Here is a 27015-nt window from a genome sequence, read left to right as displayed (position 1 = left end):
AAAAAATGTGGCAAAAAAATACATTTTTTGTCCTAAATACAAAGTGGTATGTTTGGGTCAAATCCAACACATCCCTGAGTACCACGCCTCACAATTTCAAGTATGGTGGTGGCTGCATCATGTTATCGGTATGCCTGTCATCGCAAAGGACTAGGGAGTTTTTTTTAGGATCAAAAGTAACGGAATAGAACTAAGCACAGGCAAAATCCTATAGGAAAATCTGTTTCAGTTTGCTTTCCAACAGATACTGGGAGACAATTGTACCTTTCAGCAGGACAATAACCTAAAACACAAGGCTAAATGTACACTGGAGTTGCTTACCAAGATGCCAATAAATGTTTTGATACATTTTTGACTTAAATCGCTTAAATCGCAATGATCAACATCCAACTTGACAGAGCTTGAAGAACTTTAAAAAGACTAATGGGATGTTTTTTATTTTTATTTTTTTTACAATCCAGGTCTGCAAAACTCTGAGATTACCCAGAAAGAATCAGAGCTGTAATATATATATATATATATATATATATATATAAAATCTTCCACTTTGACATGAGTATTTTGTGTAGATCATTGACATACAACTACAATTAAATCTATTTGAATTCCACTTTGTAACACAACAAAATGTGATGTGTGAATACTTTCTGAAGGCACAGTACATTTAGCACAGGCCAGAATTCACAGTGCATCTCAGTGGCTTACAATCACATCAACTTTGAAATAACGTATTTCCGGACAGTATATGCTTTGAGGGTTTATTGGGAAAATGACTGACTGAGGTGTTGGTGAAACAAAAATATAACAGAAAAACACAATTCAGCAAAAACTGTCATGTAGTTAGTCAAAATATGATCACAGGTTTTTACAGTATTCTCCAATGTACATAGTACTAAGGAGGACTTCTCAAGGCAAGGATTAAGACAAGTGTAGAATGACCAGGTAATGGTAAGATCAAGGTTTGGCCCCGCCCCACTGTTTGATATGAATCAAGATGAACTGCTGATCTTGATCTTTCCCCACATTGAGCTCCAGTCAAACAGTTAAAGGGGAATAAACCCCTCTAACTCATTGTTGAATTGTCTGTCAAAGTGCTCACCTCTCTCACTCAGGGAGAGCAAAGATAGCGCTACAACTATGTTATGCAGCTCCCCACTCACTGCAGCGCTAGATAGAACTTTGTGGAATAACACAAATCTCCAAAAATATGAAACTTTTGGTCACAGCGAATATACTAAATTCGGGAAGCGCAATCAATTGTGAGATATGTCTTAAACATTTTATGTGATCATTTTGGGAAGCAGATTCATCATTTGACCTTTTCTGACATCTCTGCCAAGCAAAGATGAAAGGAGTCAACCTGATCCCGCCTCCCACTTTTAACCATGCAATCCCATTGGACATCATTCCACCTGCCAATTCACATTGCCCATCTTCCATCTCTGACTGTAGGCTACATCAGTTGTTGCATGGTGTGATCAGATCATTACGGCAAAATATAAATATACAAATATATATACTAAAATGAGAGGGAAAGACTAGTGAGTGTGCAACATAACGTCCACTTCATTGGATGACACATATGGATTATACGGCTAATTCATGGAAGAAATGTTTCATTAAATTGTAACTTTACTATAGCAGCCAGCTGACAGAGAACCTATCCTTGTAAAATAATTTCCGTTGCAGATACAATAGATAGCCTAGGTACTGATGCATGCATCTATTGAAATGTGATTTATGCTCACTTTTCATTGGAGTAGATCAAATATGCTATTATTACATTTATTATTAGCCCACATTTACATTTTCTAAATCGGTACATTTCTAAATGATGCAAGCAAATGTAATAATGTAGGCTAATTTAAAAAAAATGTAAAAGTATTCTTGTATGTTTTCAGCCTGGAAGAACTCGAGCCTGGTAAAAAACCTTATAGCCTACTGCGCAATATATTCCAAAATACACCAGTGACATCATTTAGGAGGTAAAGGTTGTGAGAACAGTGTTTCTGATCAGATCAACAACTATCTTCTAATGTATCCGTGTGGCTATGCCATCTTTAGAGCACAGCATTTTCTCCTTGGTGTACAGTGCATTGAACATGAGAAATGAAATCGGCTACTCCCTAGGTCCGATGATGCTTCTGACGATGAAGTAAAAGGTGTGTTTCGTTGGGTTACGTGCTAAAGTCTGACGCAGGCGATTTTGAAAATTGCCAGTGTGTTGTGCTTATGAGGAGTCCCCTCGTGCGCGTGTTGCTGCTTGAGCAGTAACCTTCCCGAATTTTGTATGATCACTGTTAACTAAAGTTGATTCTTTTCGTGTTTTTCATCAAAGTTCTATCTAGCGCTGCAGTGAGTGAGCGGCTGCATGACCTGGTGACGTAGCTCTCGCTCTACCTCACTGTCCCTGACTGAGAGAGGTGAACACTTTGACAGACAGCCCAACAATCAGTCAGAGGGGTTCCGTTATTCCCCTTTAAGGGCCCTTTTCCAGTTCTCTGACAACCACTCTGAAGATCAGAAGTGACGTCTGCTATGAAGCGGTGACACTTTGTCTGGGCAAGCCCCACGTCGGTCTGTTGACGTGACAAGTGGTTCTGACCCTACGACTCCAAACCATTTTAGCAACAACTTTTCAGTACTTTCATTCCCTCTAGTTTTTAAGAAAGGAGAAAAAAACAACTTAATAAAATGGAAAAAACAGACCGTTCAGGGGAAGAAGCACGAGAAGCCCAACGTGGCGTTAGAGAGTACCTGTACAGTAAGCACATCGCCACTATCGTGCAGTCCATTGACACACAAACACACACGCTCACACACGAACACACTGCTGTACTTCAATCCTAGAGTTTCCCGGTGGCAAAGGCCCCTTCCTGAAACTGAGGGACGAAGCTCTTGAAGTACACTCTGCGGAGAAAGATAGATAGATAGATGGATAGAGAGAGCGAGAAAGAGAGCAATAAAAGTAATTTAGACCGATGCAGATTTACTGGAAGTGCACCAGTACTTATCTGACCATAAAAGCAAAGCACCGGTTTTCCGACTTTCCTTGGAGACCCGGCGATATAAACAAAGACAATGACATATCTATTCCATGTAACTACCAACTTTGGGACAAAACCTCTGCTGTTATAGTTAAGCACTCCTGTTCTGTTCAAAGTAAGCATGGTCAACTGGAGATAAAGCCATTAAACCACAAACAGGGTTAACTGGTTCATGTTAAAAAATAAAAAAGGTAGAGTAGGATAAAGTTTGGAGAGCCATACATTTTGAAATCATATCACATTTATTTTTTGCATACAAATCTTCACCACGGTGTGCGTAGTGATATGTCTTTTCGATGAAAGCGATTAGGTGGTCGTACTGTTATTGTGATTGTTAGTGTGACAGGGATTTTTGGGGGGCTTTTCGTGTAAGCATTATTATCCCAGATGAGTAGGTCCAAAGATGGTGGCAGGTTCAACAGCTTTGCAAGTTTCTTGCTAACTAGTCGATTACGAGGCCGAAACAAATACATTCAATTTTTATCATTATCATCCTGTATTATGGATAATTATACACTAAGTGTACAAGACATTAGGAAACAGACTGACCAGGTGAACCTAGGTAAAAGCTATGATCCCTTATTGACGTCACTTGTTAAATCCACTTCAATCAGTGTAGATGAAAGGGAGGAGACGAGTTAAAGAAGGATTTTTAAGCCTTGAGACAATTGAGACGTGGATTGTGTATCTTTGCCATTCAAATGCACATGGACATGACAAAAGTTCCTTTGAACGGGGTATAGTAGTAGGTGCCAGGCACAACGGTTTGAGTGTGTCAACAACTGCAACGCTGCTGGGTTTTTCACGCTCAACAGTTTCCCGTGTGTATCAAGAATGGTCCACCACCCAAAGGACATCCAGCCAACTTAACACAACTGTGGAAAGCATTGAAGTCAACATGGGCCAGCATCCCTGTGGAACGCTTTTGACACCTTGTAGACTCCATGCCCCGACAAATTGAGGCTGTTCTGAGGGCAAAAGCGGGTGCAACTCAATATTAGGAAGTTGTTCCTAACGTAAAAGTGCACTCAGTGTAAGTCATTATTATATGGTATAGTGGGTCAAATGGTCATTGTTGTCCAGTATGCTATCGGGTGAACCAAGCATCGCCTACATACAGATCTAGGATCAGCCCCCCCCCCCCCCCCCCCCCCCCCCCCCCCCCCCCCACAATTCTAACCATTAGTGGGGAATGCAAAACTGACTGTCTTACTTGGCTCTCTTGGCCATCTCGTTGCCGTCCCAGCGAGGGCTGTAAGGGTAGGACTTCTGCACCTGCGAGTACAGCTGCCCACTGTTGGTGAAGTGGTACACAGACTGGAATGTCAGAGTGGGCTGGTCCCGCGGGAAGTACAGAGGGAGGTCCACTGGAGGAGGAGAGGGGAGAAGGGGAGAGACAGAGTGAGAGAAAGAGATAGTGAGAGAGAAAGAGGTGATGTGGGGTTGAATGTAGGAAAGAAGTGTGTGTGTGTGTGTGTGTGTGTGTTTGTGTGTGTGTGTGTGTTTATGTGTAACTCACCATGGACAAGGAAACAGAAGTCTTTCCACATGAGGAGAAGAGTGAGCTTGGTGAATCCTTCTGCATCGTACTCCACCACCCCCCTGCAAAAAGCATGCACGCACACACACACGCACGTACACCTTTCTTATATAGACAATGTAATGTGTCCACATGCCCCATACTAATCAAATACAACACTACAAATGTGCTTGCTTAGAAGAATGTAGCACTGTCTATACATGCTCCTAACAACTTAATGGGTAAAGCTTTTTTTATTTGATTTTTTATTTTTATTTTTTATTAACCTAAACAACTTCTCAGCAAAGCAGAGCCTTCTTCAAATGCAGGGGCTTTCCAACCCTGAAGAAGGCAATGCGTTGCCGAAACGTTGGTTAGATTTACACATTCAATTGGTGGGGGCAAAGTTCCCTGTAAATATTTTCAGCACTGAGCAAATTTCAGGTATGCTGAGTACAAACTTGAACGTTGTCAAAATTCTGTGCAACTTCCAGCTCGCGTTTACTGTGAACACCGAAGCTGTACCGGCTTTAAATTACAGCTTTAACAGTGGCCATGTATGCTACTGTGGCTATTTGATCATAATGTAGGTCTTCCAGAGTGGCGAACCATCAGAAACAATGAAGAAAATGCATTTCATAACATTTTAACATGGAAATAGTAGCAGCCAATGTGTGGTGTTAAATGTAGGCCTACATTCCATGAGACATGCAGGGCTTGACATTAACCTGTTTATCCACTTGTCATTCAGACAAGGAAGTGACTGAAGAATGTTGTTTTGTTGTTTGATGCAAGAAAACACTTCACAAAATAAAATGTTTTATTATTTCCATACCATTATTACAGAGAATCAGACAAATTATGCCAACCTCTGCCTATTGCTACTTAGCTTATTCAAGCCTGTCTCAAAATACAACGCTGCCACCTTAAGACAAAAAAAAAGCTATTAACCAGACTCGCTTTTAAAAGATGTCTAGAAATGTTCATGTTTTGTGCCCTTGTAGGAAGCAATCCCTCCCCTATCTCTGACTACAAATGATCTACAACTGGGCTAATAACTCACTAAATAGCAAAGGATATGAACAAAATGTGCACACGAGGCTACATGCAGCTCTCGCTTTGATCTCAAAACAAGTGCATCCGCATCTACTCACGACCGATTCATGCTGTAAACACAGTCCAGTTCAAAGTAAACGGCACAGATCCATTCATCCCACAGATCCATATACGGCAAAAGACTACGGACTGAGTTGTGCATGTCAATGCAATAGAATCATACTCCGATGTGTTCTGACTACAACAAAATCTCTTGCATAGTTAATTTTGTTTCAGTATGCTGCATTGAACGTGGCTAATATTGCGTTGATTTAACCACAATTGCCACAGTAAAGGGAAATGTTGATAGTGTTGACAGGGAAAACTCTAGAACAATGGTCACCAACCTTTTCTGAGTTGAGATCAAATGCAAGCCGATATCTACCGCTCAGATGTTTTTTTTAATATGATTTAAAAAACGTAAGCCTAACCAATTCAAACAGTACTGTAACAATGAGGTTTGTGCAGTAAGCTATAGGCCCAATACATTATCACAGCATAATGGCTGTGGTTATATGATCACACCGGTAATAGATGCGTTGTTGTATTACTTGTGAAGCACAGCTGAGTGAGCATACATTTAAATGTTTTGCTTTTTATTTGACTGGGCTGATGGTGCCTGCATCTGATGATCAGTGTCAGCAGAGGGAGAGAGCAGAAGACTGAGGGTCTGCCTCAACATCCCCCCGCTCTCCCTTTCCTCCACTGACATCGTGTTTCCATTGATCATCCTTGAGATGTTTCTACAACTTGATTGGAGTCCACCTGCGGTAACTCAAATTGATTGGACATGATTTGGAAAGGCACACACCTGTCTATATAAGGTCCTGAAGTTGACAGTGCATGTCAGAGCAAAAACCAAGTATTGAGGACGTAGGAATTGTCCGTAGAGCTCCGAGACAGGATTGTGTCGAGGCACCGATCTAGGGAAGGGTACCAAAAGAATTCTGCAGCATTGAAGGTCCCCAAGAACACAGTGGCCTCCATCATTCTTAAATGTAAGACGTTTGGAACCACCAAGATCCTTCCTAGAACTGGCTGCCCGGTCAAACTGAGCAATCGGGGGTGAAGGGGCTTGGTCAGGGAGTTGACCAAGAACCCGATGATCACTCTGGCAGAACGCCAGAGTTCCTCTGTAGAGATGGGAGAACCTTACAAAAGGACAACCATCTCTGCAGCACTCCACCAATCAGGCCTTTATGGTAGGGTGGCCAGACGGAAGCCACTTCTCAGTAAAAGGCACATGACAGCCCGCTTGGAGTTTGCCAAAAGGCACCTAAAGGTCTCTCACACCATGAGAAACAAGATTCTCTGGTCTGATGAAGCCAAGATGGAACTCTTTGGCCTGAAAGCCAAGTGTCACGTTTGGAGGTGACCTGGCACCATGTTGGTGAAGCATGGTGGTGGCAGCATCATGCTGTGGGGATGTTTTTCAGCGGCAGGGACTGGGAGTCTTGTCAGGATTGAGTGAAAGATGAACGGAGCTAAGTACAGAGAGATCCTTGATGAAAACCTGCTTCAGAGCGCTCAGATTGGGGGTGAAGGTTCACCTTCCCGACAGGCCAATAGCAAACAGCCAAGATAATGCAGGAGTGACTTGCGGACAAGTCTCTGAATGTCCTTGAGTGGCCCAGCCAGAGCCCGGACTTAAACCCGATCAAACATCTCTGGAAAGACCTGAAAATAGCTGTGCAGCAACGCTCCCCTTCCAACCTGACAGAGCTTGAGAGGATCTGCGGAGAAGAATGGGAGAAACTCCCCAAATACAAGTGTGCCCAGCTTGTAGCGTCATACCCAAGAAGACTTGATGCTGTAATTGCTCCCACAGGTGCTTCAACAAAGTACTGAGTAAAGGTACACATACATATCTGAATACATATGTAAATGTGATACTTCCGTTTTTTTCTCGCATACATGGGCGCACACACGCACAGACATACCGCAGACTCACATTCCAAAGTGACTGAGAAAGGCAGCAATGTACTCTCTCCTCTTGTGGTAGCCTTGAATGACATACTGCACCTGAGGAGGGAGGGAGGGAGAGACATTAATACCTACTTGATTACCGGGCAAATACCAGCTGAAACAGAACTGTACAATACTAAAACAGAACTTTTGGGGTTGGCATCTTGAAAAGTTAAGCCAACCTAATACACAGGAAATAACATGCTTTTTATTTCACACATTTTTCATTGTATCATTTTCAATGTAAATCACTTCCTCAATTGAGCGACTTGAATTCAAATTGACCAAGGCTGACCCTGGCTAGTACATACAATCTCTCAAGAAGACGAGACCATATCATTCGGGCATCAAACAATACTCCGACATTATACGTCAGCGTTTTTAATGAGTGCAGATATCAAAGAGCTGAGATGTCAAACTATAAAGTGTATCAGAGGATGAGTTAGGCGCGTTTTCACTCGGGGTAAGTCGCCAACACCGAGTGACCCCTTAGTGACGCTAATAAGCATGATGGCCGTGACAGTTTTGTGACACAAATAATCAGGGATTTATATTAATACGGTCACCTCCAAAATTATTGGCACCCTTGACAAAGATGAGCAAAAAAGACAGTACAAAATAGTATTTTGCTATATTTTGTATACTCAACAAAAAGTATACTAATACATTTGCTCGGAGAAAGATGTTGTTCAAAAAGCAACACTTTTCCCCTCAAAAATATATTATTGGCATCCTTGTAAACTCAGCAAAACGTCCCTTTTTCAGGACCCTGTCTTTCAAAGATAATTTGTAAAAATCCAAATAACTTCACAGATCTTCATTGTAAAGGGTTTAAACACTGTTTCACATGCTTGTTCAACAAACCATAAACAATTTATTAACATGCACCTGTGGAACGGTCGTTAAGACACTAACAGCTTACAAACGGTAGGCAATTAAGGTTACAGGTATGGAAAACTTAGGACACTAAAAGAGGCCTTTCTACTGACTCTGAAAAACACCAAAAGAAAGATGCCCAGGGTCCCTGCTCATCTGCGTGAACGTGCCTTAGGCATGCTGCAAGGAGGCATGAGGACTGCAGATGTGGCCAGGGCAATACATTGCAATGTCTGTACTGTGAGACGGCTAAGACAGCGCTACAGGACGGACAGCTGATCGTCCTCGCAGTGGCAGACCACATCTGTACAGCATCGGTACATCCGAACATCACACCTGCGGGACAGGTACAGGATGGCAACAACAACTCCCCGAGTTACCCCAGGAACGCACAATCCCTTCAGTGCTCAGACTGTCCGCAATAGACTAAGAGAGGCTGGACTGAGGGCTTGTAGGCCTGTTGTAAGGCAGGTCCTCACCAGACATCAGAGGCAACAACGTCGCCTATGGGCACAAACCCACCGTCGCTGGACCAGACAGGACTGGCAAAAAGTGCTCTTCACTGACGAGACGCAGTTTTTTCTCACCAGGGGTGATGGTCTGATTCACGTTTTTCGTCAAAGGAATGAGCGTCACACCGAGGCCTGTACTCTGGAGCGGGATCGATTTGGAGGTTGAGGGTCCGTCATGGTCTGGGGCGGTGTGTCTGCCCTCTTCAATTCAAACCAGGTTTTCAATGGGTTTTAGTCCAGAGATGGCCATGCAAAATGTTGATTCTGTGGTCAATTGACAATTTCTTTGTGGATTTTGATGTGTGCCTGGGGTCATTGTCTTGCGGAAGAGTTCCGCCTCATGGCAGAGGCGATTACATTTTCAGCAAACATTTAATGGTACTTAGTAGAGTTCATGATGCCGTTGACCTTAAGGGCCCCAGGACCAGTGTAAGCAAAACAGCCACCATATTTTACAGTAGGTATGGAGTTATTTTCTGCATTTGCATCCTCCTTTCAACGCCTAACTCACCGTGGTATACGTGGCCAAAGACCTCTATTTTCCTCTCATCTAATCATAGCACCCGATTCCAATCCAAGTGCCAATGCCCTTTAGCAAACTCCATGCATTTACATTTGGTGGCTGCTCACAATAAAAGCTTTTTTTCTGTCAACCCTTCCAACGAGCCTATTGGCATAGAGGTAGCGTCTAATTGTAGATTTGGAGACCCCAAGATTCGACCAAGTTCTGTAATTCTCCAACTGTGGCCCCTTGGAATTGTCTTTGCCCGTCGAACCATCTTCACTGTACGTGGGGACAAGATACACTTGAGTAGTTTATATAGGATGGCTTCTGTCAAACTATCAAAAAAATGGTGTGATTTATGAGGGGGGCGAGACTTACGCCTAGGATGTAAATATCACACCCATTGTTCTGAGTAGCTGGGGCTTCACACTAGGATGTAAATATCACACCCACTGTTCTGAGTAGCTGGGTCTTCACACTAGGATGTAAATATCACACCCACTGTTCTGAGTAGCTGGTGCTTCACACTAGGATGTAAATATCACACCCACTGTTCTGAGTAGCTGGTGCTTCACACTAGGATGTAAATATCACACCCACTGTTCTGAGTAGCTGGTGCTTCACACTAGGATGTACATTTCACACCCACTGTTCTGAGTAGCTGGGTCTTCACACTAGGATGTAAATATCACACCCACTGTTCTGAGTAGCTGGGGCTTCACACTAGGATGTAAATATCACACCCACTGTTCTGAGTAGCTGGGCCTTCACACTAGGATGTACATTTCACACCCACTGTTCTGAGTAGCTGGGTCTTCACACTAGGATGTACATTTCACACCCACTGTTCTGAGTAGCTGGGGCTTCACACTAGGATGTACATTTCACACCCACTGTTCTGAGTAGCTGGGTCTTCACACTAGGATGTAAATATCACACCCACTGTTCTGAGTAGCTGGGTCTTCACACTAGGATGTAAATATCACACCCACTGTTCTGAGTAGCTGGGTCTTCACACTAGGATGTACATATCACACCCACTGTTCTGAGTAGCTGGGTCTTCACACTAGGATGTACATATCACACCCACTGTTCTGAGTAGCTGGTCCTTCACACTAGGATGTACATTTCACACCCACTGTTCTGAGTAGCTGGTCCTTCACACTAGGATGTACATATCACACCCACTGTTCTGAGTAGCTGGTCCTTCACACTAGGATGTACATTTCACACCCACTGTTCTGAGTAGCTGGTCCTTCACACTAGGATGTACATTTCACACCCACTGTTCTGAGTAGCTGGTCCTTCACACTAGGATGTAAATATCACACCCACTGTTCTGAGTAGCTGGGGCTTCACACTAGGATGTAAATATCACATCCACTGTTCTGAGTAGCTGGGTCTTCACACTAGGATGTACATTTCACACCCACTGTTCTGAGTAGCTGGGGCTTCACACTAGGATGTACATTTCACACCCACTGTTCTGAGTAGCTGGGTCTTCACACTAGGATGTACATTTCACACCCACTGTTCTGAGTAGCTGGGGCTTCACACTAGGATGTACATATCACACCCACTGTTCTGAGTAGCTGGGTCTTCACACTAGGATGTACATTTCACACCCACTGTTCTGAGTAGCTGGGGCTTCACACTAGGATGTACATTTCACACCCACTGTTCTGAGTAGCTGGGTCTTCACACTAGGATGTAAATATCACACCCACTGTTCTGAGTAGCTGGGTCTTCACACTAGGATGTAAATATCACACCCACTGTTCTGAGTAGCTGGGTCTTCACACTAGGATGTAAATATCACACCCACTGTTCTGAGTAGCTGGGGCTTCACACTAGGATGTAAATATCACACCCACTGTTCTGAGTAGCTGGGGCTTCACACTAGGATGTAAATATCACACCCACTGTTCTGAGTAGCTGGGTCTTCACACTAGGATGTAAATATCACACCCACTGTTCTGAGTAGCTGGGGCTTCACACTAGGATGTAAATATCACACCCACTGTTCTGAGTAGCTGGGGCTTCACACTAGGATGTAAATATCACACCCACTGTTCTGAGTAGCTGGGGCTTCACACTAGGATGTAAATATCACACCCACTGTTCTGAGTAGCTGGTCCTTCACACTAGGATGTAAATATCACACCCACTGTTCTGAGTAGCTGGTCCTTCACACTAGGATGTAAATATCACACCCACTGTTCTGAGTAGCTGGGGCTTCACACTAGGATGTAAATATCACACCCACTGTTCTGAGTAGCTGGGGCTTCACACTAGGATGTACATATCACACCCACTGTTCTGAGTAGCTGGTCCTTCACACTAGGATGTAAATATCACACCCACTGTTCTGAGTAGCTGGGGCTTCACACTAGGATGTAAATATCACACCCACTGTTCTGAGTAGCTGGGGCTTCACACTAGGATGTACATTTCACACCCACTGTTCTGAGTAGCTGGGTCTTCACACTAGGATGTAAATATCACACCCACTGTTCTGAGTAGCTGGTGCTTCACACTAGGATGTACATATCACACCCACTGTTCTGAGTAGCTGGGGCTTCACACTAGGATGTAAATATCACACCCACTGTTCTGAGTAGCTGGGGCTTCACACTAGGATGTAAATATCACACCCACTGTTCTGAGTAGCTGGTGCTTCACACTAGGATGTAAATATCACACCCACTGTTCTGAGTAGCTGGGGCTTCACACTAGAATGTAAATATCACACCCACTGTTCTGAGTAGCTGGGGCTTCACACTAGAATGTAAATATCACACCCACTGTTCTGAGTAGCTGGGGCTTCACACTAGGATGTACATTTCACACCCACTGTTCTGAGTAGCTGGGTCTTCACACTAGGATGTAAATATCACACCCACTGTTCTGAGTAGCTGGGGCTTCACACTAGGATGTAAATATCACACCCACTGTTCTGAGTAGTTGGGGCTTCACACTAGGATGTAAATATCACACCCACTGTTCTGAGTAGTGGGTCTTCACACTAGGATGTAAATATCACACCCACTGTTCTGAGTGACTTTGTAGGTACTTAGAGTTCAAACCATGTTGCATGTCCAAGACTCACAGTTGAAGAGTCCTGAGTTATTGGAGTGACAATGGCTTGTTTTTAACCCTAAAACTAAAAAAACATACTATTTCTTGTGATGGTACTTAACCTCTAAAAGTCGAAGCCTTTGAGGAGGGGCTGGGGTTCTACTAAGCTAACGTATGGATCATTTAGCTATTTGATTTAGAATTTTAGGACCCCTGTAAGTATCAACAAAAAAATATGCAAAAACGATTTGATAAAATATTGAATTTGGCCTTTACTACTTATAGCCCATAGAATTGGATAACACATTCATAAATGTAAAACAGACAGTCCAAAAATAAATCCCAAGGAATAAGGTTTTGAAGTGTCTGTCCTATAATCTAGGCAATATATGAAAGCTCAGGAAAAATTTTTGTTTCTTGGACACATATTTAACCCACATTTTTTATTGGCACAAAACTACCTCCATACTTCCATAATAAAAAAAAAAAACTGGTACCGGGTTACCTTCATCCAAATCCTGAGCCATTTATGGGGGTCGTAGAGCAGAACACCATTGTGTTCGTGAGAATCTCCTCTTTCCATAGAGTTATACTAGTAGGCCAAATGGTTCGGACGCTACACATCGGTGGTACCGACTTTAGACGAGTCCCTTGGGGCTTGTGGGGGATCAAAGAGCGAAACAGAGAACCCCCTCGTGTTCGTGAGTGTCTCATCTTTCCAGAGTGGTCATTTTGGTGTGTAGGCAAAACCGTTCGGGCGCAACAGACGTTTTCGTGAGAAGACCGATTTTCAGGATGTCTCATGGTCTGACAAACACTCTCTAGCGCCAACTGACAGATTTTGAAGGGGATTTTTAAAATGATGTTACTTAGATTGACAGGTGCATCAATCGACTCTTAAGGATTACATTTATTTCCACATGCAGTGTGTCTGCATCACTGTGTGTGTGGACCTGGTGTGAGGGTCTTGTTGTGATCCTGGGGGTAGTGTATTGGGCTATATGTAAGACAAAAGACTTTCGATCAAGTAGAGTCCATGGTCAAGCGTGGGACAACGATGTGTTTTGCTCTTGATCAGGGGTAATGTATTAGGCTATTTGGTGACCCAAAGGGCTATTGTGACTTTGATCAAGCTTGTGGGGTGGAGAGAAGGGCGGTTTGGTTGGGCATGTGGAAACTGTTTTGAATGGGAAGTTTGAAATGTGCTTTGAAAATGTGCTTTGAGATTTGAAACATGAGCCATTTCGATGATCTGATTTGATTTATGTGCTTAGAGTGGTGAAAATGTTCCACTAAAGTGATTGAAAAAAAAAAGTCTAACTTCCAAGGCTCAGTGAAGTCCAGGCAACTGCTTATTGATTCTCCACTGGGCCAGATTTGAATGCACTGGAAGGCCCAACCAGTTTTTTAGGCATGCAAACAAGCCATTACCACTCCAATAAGTCAGGAAAGTGCCTCCAACTGTGAATCTCGGAAATGTACCTTTTCCAAACAGAATTAAATGAACCCTGCATATTTTAAATTCACAGCTCGTGTTATTAATAAAACAATTATTTGAAGCAACTAAGCCATTTTATAGTTGAACTGTCCAGACCCACATCACCAGCCCCTGCCCCACTAATACACACAAACCCCTCTCCTGATTAGCCCATCACAACTTCAAGCATTCTCACTGGTTAAGGAAAATGGACAATGGGGTATAGTTGTCATGCTCAAACACGGAACCTCCATTCTAACTAAACCATCACATCAACAGCCCCTTGATCAACACAGTCTCTGTCACCCCACCAACACCTTTCACAACATGTCTGCACACAGACACTAGGACCCTTCCTCACATTCACAATACTGTAATCGGAACAGTGGGGTGTGATTACATAGAACACACGGTAAAAATAAATAACAAGGGTGTCATTCACATCCTGATGTGAAGCACTGGCCACTCAGAACAATGGAGGGGATATTTAAGGTGCGTTATTGCTATTATAGACTGGTTACCGCGTTGCGTCCTGGGTAAGAACAGCCCTTAGCTGTGGTATATTGGCCATATATCACAATCCCCGAGGTGCCCTATTGCTATTATAAACTGGTTACCAATATAATTAGAGAAGTAAAAATAAATGTTTTGTCATACACGTGGAATACGGTCTGATATACCACGGCTGTCAGCCAATCAGCATTTAGGGCTCGAACCACCCAGTTTATAATTACATACAGCACGTGGATGTGATATTTACATCCTGGGTGAGATATTAAAATCTTAGGCGGAAGTCCCGCCTCCTCATAAATCACAAGATTTGATTGATTGACATAAGCCGTCCTATATAAACTACTCACTTGCGTCCTCTACCAGGCAAGTTTATCACTGTTCCAGTGGTTTTAAACTTTTAAATGATTGCACTAATAGTGGTAAGTGGCATATTATGGAAGCATTTTTTTGTACCCATTGCCTGATTTATGAAGGTCAACAACCATTTGTCTCTTTTCATTTGAGAGTTCTTTGTCTTTCCCCATGGTGATGGATCGCAAATGGATTTTGCATGTTTATACCCCAGTGAAACAGGAAGCCATGGAAGGCCACAATACAGTTCCTTAAGCTGAGATTTACCTAAGTAGAATGTTAATGCAGATAAAATTTTGTTTTATTTTATTTATTAAAATCTTTAGTGGTGCCAATAATTTTGAAACTTATCTTTTTGAGAATTTATTTTATTTCTTGTTAAACAAAATATCTTTCTCTGAGTAATTGTATTAGTATAAAATACATAAAAAAAATATTTATCATATTAGCTCAGTATTTGTAATTATTTATTTTATACAGTCTTTGCTCATCTTTATCAAGTGTGCCAATAAGGTGCATACGGAAAGTATACAAACCTCTTAACTTTTCCCACATTTTATTACGTTACAGCCTTATTCTAAAATACTTTAAATTGATTTCCCCTTTATCAATCTACACACAATAACCCATAATGACAAAGCAATAAAATAAAAAAAACGTATTCAGACCCTTTATTCAGTACTTTCATGAAACACCTTTGGCAGTGATTACAGCCTCAAGTCTTCTTGGGTATGACACTACAAGCTTGGCATACCTGTATTTGGGGAGTTTCTCCAATTCTTCTCTGCAGATGCTCTCAAGCTCTGTGAGCTTGGATGGGAGCGTTGCTGCACAGCCATTTTCTGGCCTTTCCAGAGATGTTTGATCGGGTTCACGCTCTGGCTGGGCCACTCAAGGACATTCAGAGACTTGTCCCGAAGCCAATCTTGCTTTGTCTTGGCTGTGTACATAGGGTCGTTGTCTTGTTGGAAGGTGAACATTCGCCCCAGTCTAATGTCCTGAGCGCTCTGGAGTAGGTTATCATCAAGGATCTCTCTGTACTTTGCTCCGTTCATCTTTCCCTCGATCCTGAGTAGTCTCCCAGTCCATGCCGCTGAAAAACCTCCAGACGTGACGCTTGGCATTCAGGCCAAAGAGCACAATCTTAGTTTCATCAGACCAGCGAATCTTGTTTCTCATTTTCAGAATCCTTTAGGTGCCTTCTGGCAAACTCCAAGCGGGCTGTCATGTGCCTTTTACTGATGAGTGGCTTCCATCTGGCCACTCTACCATAAAGGCTTGATTGATTGAGTGCTGCAGAGATGGGAGAACCTTCCAGAAGGACAACCATCTCCGCAGAGGAACTCTGGAACTCTGTCAGAGTGACCATCGAGTTCTTGGTCACCTCTCTGACCAAGGCCCTTCTCCCCCGATTGCTCAGTTTGGCCGGGCGGCCAAATTTCTTCCATTTAAGAATGATGGAGACCACTGTGTTCTTGGGGACCTTCAATGCTGCAGAAATTCTTTGCTACCCTTCCCCAGATCTGTTCCTCGACACAATCCTGTCTCAGAGCTCTACGGACAATTCCTTCGACTTCATGGCTTGGTTTTTGCTCTGACATGCACTGTCAGCAGTGGGACCTTATATAGACAGGTGTGTGCCTTTCCAAACCATGTCCAATCAATTGAATTTACCACAGGTGGACTCCAATCAAGTTGTAGAAACATCTCAAGGATGATCAATGGAAACAGGATGCACCAGAGCTCAATTTTGAGTCTCATAGTAAAGGGTCTGAATACTTACGTAAATAAGGTATGTTTATTTTTTATTTTTAATAGCTTTGCAAAAATGTCTAAAAACCTGTGTTTTTGCTTTGTCAATATGGGGTATTGTGGGTAGATTGATGAGGATTATTTATTTATTTTTTCATTTTAGAATAAGGCTGTAATGTAAAAATTTGGAAAAAGGGAAGGTTTCTGAATACTTTCCGAATGCACTGTGTCACGCCCTGACCTTAGAGAGCCATTTTATTTCTTGATTTAGTTAGGTCAGGGTGTGATGTGGGGTGGGCATTTTATGTTTGCTATTTCTTTGTGTTTGGCCGAGTGTGGTTCCCAATTAGAGGCAGCTGTCTATCGTTGTCTCTGATTGGGAATCATACTTAGGTAGCTTTTTTCCCCACCTATGTTGTGGGATCTTGTTCTTGTTTTGTTGCTGTTGAGCCCTACAAGGCATTACGTTTCGTTGTTTTTGCTGGTTATCATTAAAGAATATGATTAACCTACCCCACGCTGCATCTTGGTCCACTTCTTCAGAAGAGCGTTACACACTAACAGTGAGTTATATTTCTGATGGTAGTGGGGTAGGGGGAGAGAGAATAGCAACTGGTTGGAATAATGTAATTTACGCAAAAAGTTGTGCCTCACAGGCTCTGATGGTGGTGTGCCACTGACTTGCCTGTTAAAAAAAAACCAATACAGGTTCAAAAGAATATGAAACCTAGACTCATTGAACACTGCTTCAATACTTGTGTTATTTGAGTGTGTATTGTGTGTGTTGGTTATGTGCGGGTGTTCATTAATGTGAAAGGCAGATACAGCATGATGCAGATAATATTTTTGTGAATATTTCACTAAAGTTGAACAAAAACATATACAGGTAGGAGCAGATCAACATATTATTTTGGGGCAGTGTTAACTCATTCGTGACCTTTGATATAACCATTGTTCTATGGAAATGATCTACGATTAATAAACACACACACACACACACACACACACACACACACACACACACACACACACACACACACACACACACACACACACACACACACACACACACACACACACACACACACACACACACACACACACAGTTGTAGTGTGTTGACAGCTCTGAGTTGCTGGTGTGTGTGTCCATTGACCGTCAAGAAAATACTCATCCAGAGGCGGAGACTTTAATGCAGGGAAACAAATCCGTTTTATCTCATTTCTACCAGCATGTTAAATCAGCATGTAAAATGTGCAACCAGAGGAAGGAAAACTCTAGACCACCTTAACTCCACAAACAGAGACACGTACACAGCTCTCCCTCGCCCTCCATTTGGCAAATCTGACCATACTTCCATCCTCCTGATTCCTGTGAACAAACAAAAAACTAAAGCAGGAAGTACCCGTGACTAGCTCAATAAGGAAGTGGTCAGATGATGCAGATGCTGAGCTACAGGACTATTTTGCTAGCACAGACTGGAATATGTTCTGGGATTTTTCCAATGGCAATGAGGAGTACACCACATCAGTCACTGGCTTCATCAATAAGTGCATTGATGATGTTGTCCCCACAGTGATCGTACGTACATACCCCAACCAGAAGCCATGGATTACAGGCAACATCCGCTGCCGCTTTCAAGGGTAGAGCTGCCACTTTCAAGGAGCGGAACTCTAACCCAGACGCTTATAATAAATCCCGCTATGCCCTACGATTAACCATCAAACAGGCAAAGCATCAATACAGGACTAAGATTGAATCGTACTACACCGGCTCCAACGCTCGTCGGATGTGGTAGGGCTTGCAAACTATTCCGGACTACAAAGGGAAGCACAGCCACGAGCTGCCCAGTGACATGAGCCTACCACATGAGCTAAATAACATCTATGCTCGCTTTGAGGCAAGCAACAATGAAGCATGCATGAGTGCATCAGCTGTTCTGGACGACTGTGTGAACACGCTTTCCGTAGCCGATGTGAGTAAGACCTTTAAACAGGTCAACATTCAAAAGGCCGCAGGGCCAGACGGATTATCAGGACGTGTACTCCGAGCATGTGCTGAACAACCGGCAAGTGTCTTCACTGACATTTTCAACCTGTCCCTGACCGAGTCTGTAATACCAACATGTTTCAAGCAGACCACCATAGTCCCTGTGTCCAAGAACACCAAGGTAACCTGCCTAAATTACTATTACCCCTCGGGAAACGATTTGGCATGGGTCCTGAGATCCTCAAAAGGTTCTACAGCTGCACCATCAAGAGCCTCCTGACTGGTTGCATCACCGCCTGGTATGGCAACTGCTCCGCTTCCACCCACTAGTCACTACAGAGGGTAGTGTGTACGGTCCAGTACATCACTGGGGCCAAGCTTCCCGCCATCCAGGACCTCCATACCAGGAGGTGTCAGAGGAAGGCCCAAAAAATTGACAAAGACTCCAGCCTCCCTAGTCATAGACCGTTGTCTCTGCTACCCCACGGTAAGCGGTACTGGAGCACCAAGTCTAGGTCCAAAAGGCTTCTACCCCAAGCCATAAGACTCCTGAACAGCTAATCAAATGGCTACCCAGACTATTGGTATTGCTACCCCCATCTCCATTTTTACGCTGCTGCTACTCTCTGTTTATTATCCATGCATAGTCACTTTACGTCTATCTACATGTACATATTACCTCAATTACCTCGACTAACCGGTGCCCCCGCACATTGACTCTGTACCGGTACCCCCTGTATATGTGTGTGTGCATATATATATATATATATATATATATATATATATATATATATATATATATATATATATATATATATATTTTTTTACTTCAGTTTATTTTAGTAAATACTTTCTTAATACTTTTTTTCTTAAAACAGCATTGTTGGTTAAGAGCTTGTAAGTAAGCATTTCACTGTTTTCTCAGGCTGGCTGGCTAGCTAGTTAGCTAGCTTGCTAGCTATGTGAAGAGAAATATAATAGCAGATAAAACAATCTCTGATACTAGCTAGCTATGTTCAATCGCATATTCCCCTTATTCTGAGCTACATTCTCTCCCTTCCCTTACAACAATGTCCTGTGGAAATGGATAGCTAGCTAACATTAACTTAGCTAGCAAACTAATCATGTGGTAAGTCGTGGTAATTTTAAACACACAGTCAGTTATTCCTGCTGTAGCTAGCTAGCTAATGTTAGCTATTTATCCTGTATTCTTGTGGTATCCAGATATTGTGCGTATTTTAGGACATTTTACCACGGGTCATTTTCTTTTGGCGTACTTTCTCTAGCTGGCTAGGTAGCTTGTAAAACTCCTGTGGTTTTCTGTCTGATAATATTTTTTTGCCGTGCTTTCTCCAGTAGAAAGAGGTAGCTTGCTATGTGATGCACAATTCGAGCTAGTTTGCTACTATAAGCAGAAAGGTAAGCCCACTAGTATATTTCCTGTAAACCAGCCTACAAATTTACTTATTACCTAATGAGGTTAGCTACTGACAATTGTTGCCTGAATAAGTGATGTCTAATGCTCAGTTATCTTTATGTAGGCCCTTAAAATGAACGAGCCCGGCAAGAGAATAATTCTCTACATGTGGTTGTGTGATGCAAAAGTAATTCCTGTCAAATAGATTTGTGGTATAATTGTTGAATGTACTTACTGTGGATTATCAGTGCATAATAATACTGTAATTTCCCCCTTTCTACATGTAACCAAGTCGGTGAGAGAGACCTTGAGTCCCCATGGGACAACACATTTCTGACTGTTGGCACTGTGGCAAAGGTATGTTAAAGGCATTACTAATTGTGTGCTCAATTCACACGAGAAAGAAAACAACATGATTTAGTGTCGGAGAGTGTTTCGTGTCCAAGTATTATTTTGCCTCCAAAACAGGCCTGGGGAAGAAACTTAATGCACTGTCAGAAGGGGTGCAAGGACCTGAAGCTCTGGAAGCCGTCCATACGGAATCATCTGTACTGAAAGACGGCTTCAATGTCAAGTGGAAATCCGGATGTGATGGAGGCCAAGTGGAGAAGCCTTGTGAACCATACGCAGGACATCCAGGACGACAACACCCCTGCATTCCACAGTTGTTTGCATCCACCACTGGAGGGAGAAGAACGCGATAAGGAGTGGTTGGAGCCAGGTCTGTATTTTTGAATAACAGCTATAATGTATGTAGTACATCTAGTGCAGATTGACAAGAGGTAATGCTGATTTTAAAAGAATTGACGGCAGGATCCACAGCAGCGGTCAAGCTTAGAGAGTCTGGTAACACAGCCTTTGTTCCTAAAAGATTTCCGCCAGTTGTCACCACAGCATCAGACCTACTCCCTTGAGGCATATCACTCGTGATTCTCCGCTTCGCACCAAAGCACACAGGGTTCTCCTACCTGGGCACGTACAGCAGGTAAAACATTTTTTTTGGGGGGGGTAATTATCTTTTTATTCTTTTTGATTTTTTTTTAACAGAGTTAATATAGACAAACAAACAAAGTGCAGCACACATACCAGGTACAATAGAAATAATAAGGACACAGAAAAACATTATACAAAAGGGCAGTCATAAAATTAAAATAAATAAAAACATCACAATTACGAGGCATTTATGGGAGGTTTTCTACATACAGTTCAAGTCGGAAGTTTACATACACTTAGGTTGGAGTCATTAAAACTCGTTTTTCAACCACTCCACAAATTTCTTGTTAAGAAATAATCGTTTTGGCAATTCGGTTAGGACATCTACTTTGTGCATGACACAAGTAATTTTTCCAACAATTGTTTTCAGACAATTATTTCACTTATAATTCACTGTTTGGCCATAATGAACATCGTTATGTTTGGAGGAAAAAGGGGGACGCTTGCAAGCCGAAGAACACCATCCCAACCGTGAAGCACGGGGGTGGCAGCATCATGTAGTGGGGGTGCTTTGCTGCAGGAGGGACTGGTGCACTTCACAAAATAGATGGCGTCGTGAGGAAGGAAAATTATGTGGATATATTGAAGCAACATCTCAAGACATCAGTCAGGAAATTAAAGCTTGGTCGCAAATGGGTCTTCCAAATGGACAATGACCCCAAGCATACTTCCAAAGTTGTGGCAAAATGGCTTAAGGACAATAAAGTCAAGGTATTGGAGTGGCCATCACAAAGCCCTGACCTCAATCCTATAGTACATTTGTGGGCAGAACTGAAAGGGTGTGTGTGTGAGCAGGGAGGCCTACAAACCTGACACAGTTACACCAGCTCTGTCAGGAGGAATGGGCCAAAATTCACCCAACTTATTGTGGGAAGCTTGTGGAAGGCTACCCAAAACATTTGACCCAAGTTAAACAATTTAAAGGCAATGCTACAAAATAGTAATTGAGAAATAAAAGCTGAAATAAATAATTCTCTCCACTATTATTCTGACATTTCACATTCTTAAAATAAAGTGGCGTTCCTAACTGACCTAAGACATTGAATTTTTACTAGGATTAAATGCCAGGAATTGTGAAAAACTGAGTTTAAATGTAATTGGCTGAGGTGTATGTAAACTTCCGACTTCAACTGTAGGACCACAAAGGTACGTTTCTCTAGAGGTAGAATAGCAGAAGCCTGAGAAAGACATCCTCGCAGATGGTACTTCAGGTGTGGACCACAAGAACAATATACAATAAACAAGGGTATTGAACAGACATTCAGACTCAGGCTCAAACAACTTTACAATCAAATTAGAATAAATATACATTTGGTGAAAGAGCAAATTGTCTACCCAAGATCTTCCAGATGTGTAAATTAATATCCTTCATTCTGCTACAGTACCAGAAAACATGCATGAAGGTGCCAGTATCCTGTACACATTTGAAACAAATGTGAAGCATTGAAAAACATTCTGTGAAGGTGGACAGGTGTAAAGTAGGTTCTATGAAAACAATTGAAATTGAGTTCTTATGGAAGTACATTTGGGGAAGACCTTTTCGCAGATAGAAGTCCAGTCTTGCTCACGTAATGCATGTTCAATGTCTCTCTCACAAACATGTCTCAATGCCTCATAGGAGGCGGCACTTCTGTTCAACAAAAGTTTAGAATTCAGAGATTTAACCGCTCTGAACAGTAGGATTCGTAAATAGTTTTTCAACTTCAGTCATTTTAAAACGTAGTTTTATCAACTTTCTTATGACCCTCTATGAAGTGTCTACGTTGTAGGTACTTTAAAAAAAAAAGAAAGAAAAAAAAGTCAAAATAAGTTTGTAAATAAAGGCGTAAGGTCAGCAATACCCTTTGTCTTCCAGCCCAGAAATTTGGGGGGGGGGGGGGGTCAGGATTAAGGGCAGTCGGTGACCAGAGTGGTAGATGGTCTGGAATCTGCAATTATCTCCTCGCATCTTTCCAAGCGTGTATTATGGACTGTAAAATTGTCAGATAGGGCCTGGATCTTTTCAAAGCTATTAATAAATGGTAAGGAAGCTATGTCTCTTTGATGACATGCTATTAATTCCATCCCAACCCAAAGTGAGTCACGTCTGTCTAGGCACCAACCAATCATGTGCTTGATCTGAGCAGACCAGTAATATAGTTGCATATTTGGCAGAGACCCCTCCTAAATCCTAAGGCTTAATTAGTTTGGTAAATGTGGTTCTAGGTTTCTTATTGTTCCAGATATATTTTGAAATATTGGCATTCATTTTCTGAATAAAGGACTGAGATAGATTGCAGGGAATATTTTGTAATCGATCATTTAGCCGAGGAAGGATATTCATCTTGACCACATTAATCCTGACACCAGGTCCTGTTTAAATCTTTGTGAGCAAAGTCATATAATTTGAAGTGAACAGGTCTTTAAGATTTGGAGTAACATATATGCCCAAGTATTTAAAGCCTGTTTCGGTCAATTGGAATAGAGATACCATTTCTAAGTTGATTGTCGAAGGGATATTCAAAGGTAAAGCCATGGATTTACCCACATACATTTTGTAACCTGACAGGTTACCATATTCAGATATGTCCAGGAAAATGGCGCCGACAGACAGGGCAGCTGTGCTTCTTGCTCCTAAGCAACTTTGCAGTATTTTGTTTTTTTTATGTGTTATTTCTAACATTATTAGCCCAGAATTTTTTTGAATAACACAGCCGGGAAAAACTTTTGGATATCAGAGCGGCGGTAACTCACCAGCATTACGACCAGGAATACGACTTCCCAGAATCGGATCCTTTGTTCGTACCCCTTAGGGCAATTGAACTGATTCCAGGGGCTGAGAAGAAGTATTCGGAGTGGACTTCTAGTTTGACTCAGGAGGAGCGCACACCATCCACCGCATCCGAGTATATTACTTGCTAATGTTCAGTCTCTGGATAATTAAGTTGACGAGCTCAGGGCAAGGATGTCCTTCCAGAGAGACATCAGGAATTGTAACATACTCGGTTTCACGGAAACATGGCTCTCTCAGGATATACTGTCTGTTGGGTTCTCAGTTCATCATGCAGACAGGAATAAATATCTCTCCGGGAAGAAGAAGGGCGGGGGTGTAAGTTTCATGATTAACTACTCATGGCGTGATTGTGATAACATACAGAAACTCAAGTCCTTTTGATCACCCGACCTAGAATACCTCACAATCAAATGCAGACCGTATTACCTCTTAAGAGAATTCTCTTCGGTTATAGTCACAGCCGTGTATATTCCCCTTCAAGCCGATACAACGACGGCCCTCAAGGAACTTCACTGGACTTTATGCAAACTGGAAACCACATATCCTGAGGCCGCATTTATTGTAGCTGGGGATTTTAACAAAGCAAATTTAAGGAAAAAGCGACCGAAGTTCTGTCAACATATTGACTGTAGTAGTCGCGCAGCTAAAACACTCGACCACTGCTACTGCAACTTCCGGGATGCCTACAAGGCCCTCCCTCACCCTCTCTTAGGCAAATCTGATCACGACTCCATTTTGCTCATCCCTTCCTATAGGCAGAAACTCAAAACAGGAAGTACCCGTGCTAAGGACTATTCAACTCTGATCTGACCAATCGGAATCCACACTTCAAGATTGTTTTGATCACGTGGACTGGGATATGTTCCGGGTAGCCTCTGAGAATAACATTGACAAATAAACTGATACGGTGACTGAGTTTATCAGGAAGTGTATAGGAGATGTTGTACCCACTGTGATTTAAAACCTACCCTAACCAGAAACCATAGATAGATGGCAGCAGTCGCGCAAAACAAAGCGCAAACCACCATTTAACCATGGCAAGGTGACTGGGAATACATCAGAATACAAACAGTGTAGTTATCCCCTCCGTAAGGCAATCAAACAGGCAAAACGTCAGTATAGAGAGGAAGTGGAGTCGCAATTCAACGGCTCAGACACGAGACGTATGTGGCATGGTCTGTGGGCTCTCCTTCTCCGTGGCCGACTTGAGTAAGACATTGAGGATCAGCGAAGTGGAGGTGTTGTTTCCTACCTTCACCACCTGGGGGCGGCCCATCAGGAAGTCCAGGAACCAGTTGCACAGGGCGGGGTTCAGACCCAGGGCCCCGAGCTTAATGATAAGCTTGGAGGGTACTATGGTGTTGAATGCTGAGCTAAACACGCGTATGTGACCAATACAATTTGATTTGATTTACTGCAGTGACAGAGGTCTCTGGTTTGGACATGTATAAAAGCACATCATCAGCAAATAACGAAATTCTGAAATTCTTTGCTCTTCGTCACCCACTGATGTTATTACTATACCTTATTGCCTCAGCCAGTGGTTCTATGACTAACGAGAACAGAGCAGCTGATAAAGGACAGCTTTGACGACAGCCCCTACCGATAGGAAATCTTTCTGATAGTTTACCATTTGTGTTAACTGTTGCTGATGGGTCAGAATTAAGAAATTTGACTGAATTCATAAAATGGTCACCCAGATAAAGAATGTTCTAATACAGCAAACAAGAATTTCATCAAAAGGCCTTTTCGGCATCGAGAGAGACAATGAGTGCAGAGTCTTTACTTCTGCCAAGATGGTTTAGGATATTCAAAGCATGTCTCACATTGTCCTTTCCAGATCTGGATTTCACAAAGCCAGTCTGATAAGGTTTATTGAGGTCTGGAAGTAGGCCCTCCAACCTGTGAGCAAGTCTTTTAGCGACTATTTTAACATCAACTCCTAGCAAACTGGTCTAAACGAAAAGCAGTTTAATGGGTTTTTGTCCTTTTTTAGTATCAGGCTAATGGATGCAGTTTTCCAGGACTCTGGTATGAAGTCTCTTTCGAACATATAATTTAGAGCAGGCATGAAGATAGGGCATATCTCAGGCTAGAACTTCTTGTAGAACTCTGCCGAGAAGCCATCTAGGCCCGGGTGTCTTACCAGAAGGCATTGCTTCCCATGGGAGCATTTAGTCTATTTCTATGCTCATCTGATATAGTGGTCAAGATGATCTTATTCAGATATTTTGTAATTTCGTCGTTCGATCTTTGTGAACTATGAAGAGATTTATAGAAGTTGCATAAGTTGCATATTGATAAGCAATGGATCATAAGAAGTGGAGCCATCTCCATTCCTTACAGACTTAATTTTTCATTATGTTCTTTTTTAAGTTGGTAGAGCAAGTAGACAGCTCGGGCAGTTACCGAACTCATAATATTTTTGCTTGGTAATAAACACTAGTTTTGTTTACATGCTTTGTATGATCTGAATTGAGTTTGGCCTCAGCACAAGCTAGTGGCTTCCTGTTTGCCTGGGTTGGCTGTTGTTTAAGAAAAAGTTCTAAATGCTTTACTTCAGCCTCAAAATGTTCCCTGTTTTCTAAGCGTCTTGATCAGAGAAGCTTGGGAAATGATATAAGCCCTTATGGTTGCTTTAGCAGCATCCCAGAGAGTTTCAGCTGAGACAGGAGAGAGTTGATTGTCAAGCCAGTAATCTTTTAACACAAAGCAGAATACTTCATTGTTAAGCAGAGACATGTTACGTCTCCAATATCTCGTTTTGGGGATTGTTTTGCCAATTTCAATATCTATGTAGGTTGAGCATGGTCAGAAATGAGTATAGAACCAATAGCACATGACTGTACAACATGCGTGTAAGTATAGGTCATCAAAAAATAGTCCAATCTAGAATATGAATCATGGGGATTTTTTTGAGAAATTGGCCTTGAATATTTTGGTATGCCTACTGGAGAGCTCTTCTTTGTCTACACCCATTCAGGATCATTCACACCCTCTTAAGCCTTAGCCCCACCCATCTCTTTAAGGATTCACACGTGAGGCCATGTGCTAAATAGTCAGTATGATAGTGCACTAGACAATCAAAGATTAAGACTAAAGGCTGGTTTATACTACGTTTATCAACATGTCTGTGTACTTCACATTACAAGTCA

At 42.4% G+C, this 27015-nt stretch overlaps 1 protein-coding gene across 1 annotated transcript in view; it reads right to left on the bottom strand.

The window, feature by feature from the left end:
- Positions 1 to 744: 744 nt before the first annotated feature.
- The window catches only part of babam2 (BRISC and BRCA1 A complex member 2), a 196732-nt gene continuing 170461 nt past the window's right edge, over positions 745 to 27015 (bottom strand). Inside the window, exons 9-12 of the mRNA XM_055864136.1 lie at positions 7613 to 7683; positions 4567 to 4649; positions 4261 to 4414; positions 745 to 2910 (exon numbers count right to left, since the gene is read on the bottom strand). Of these exons, the coding sequence (XP_055720111.1) occupies positions 2847 to 2910; positions 4261 to 4414; positions 4567 to 4649; positions 7613 to 7683 (372 nt within the window). The 3' untranslated portion in view covers positions 745 to 2846. The remainder of the gene's footprint in view (positions 2911 to 4260; positions 4415 to 4566; positions 4650 to 7612; positions 7684 to 27015) is intronic.

This window comes from Salvelinus fontinalis, chromosome 16, assembly GCF_029448725.1.
Source record: "Salvelinus fontinalis isolate EN_2023a chromosome 16, ASM2944872v1, whole genome shotgun sequence".
Lineage (NCBI taxonomy): Eukaryota > Metazoa > Chordata > Actinopteri > Salmoniformes > Salmonidae > Salvelinus > Salvelinus fontinalis.
The sequence above is the reverse complement of the archived record's forward strand: the minus strand, read 5'-3'. Positions and strand labels throughout refer to the sequence as shown.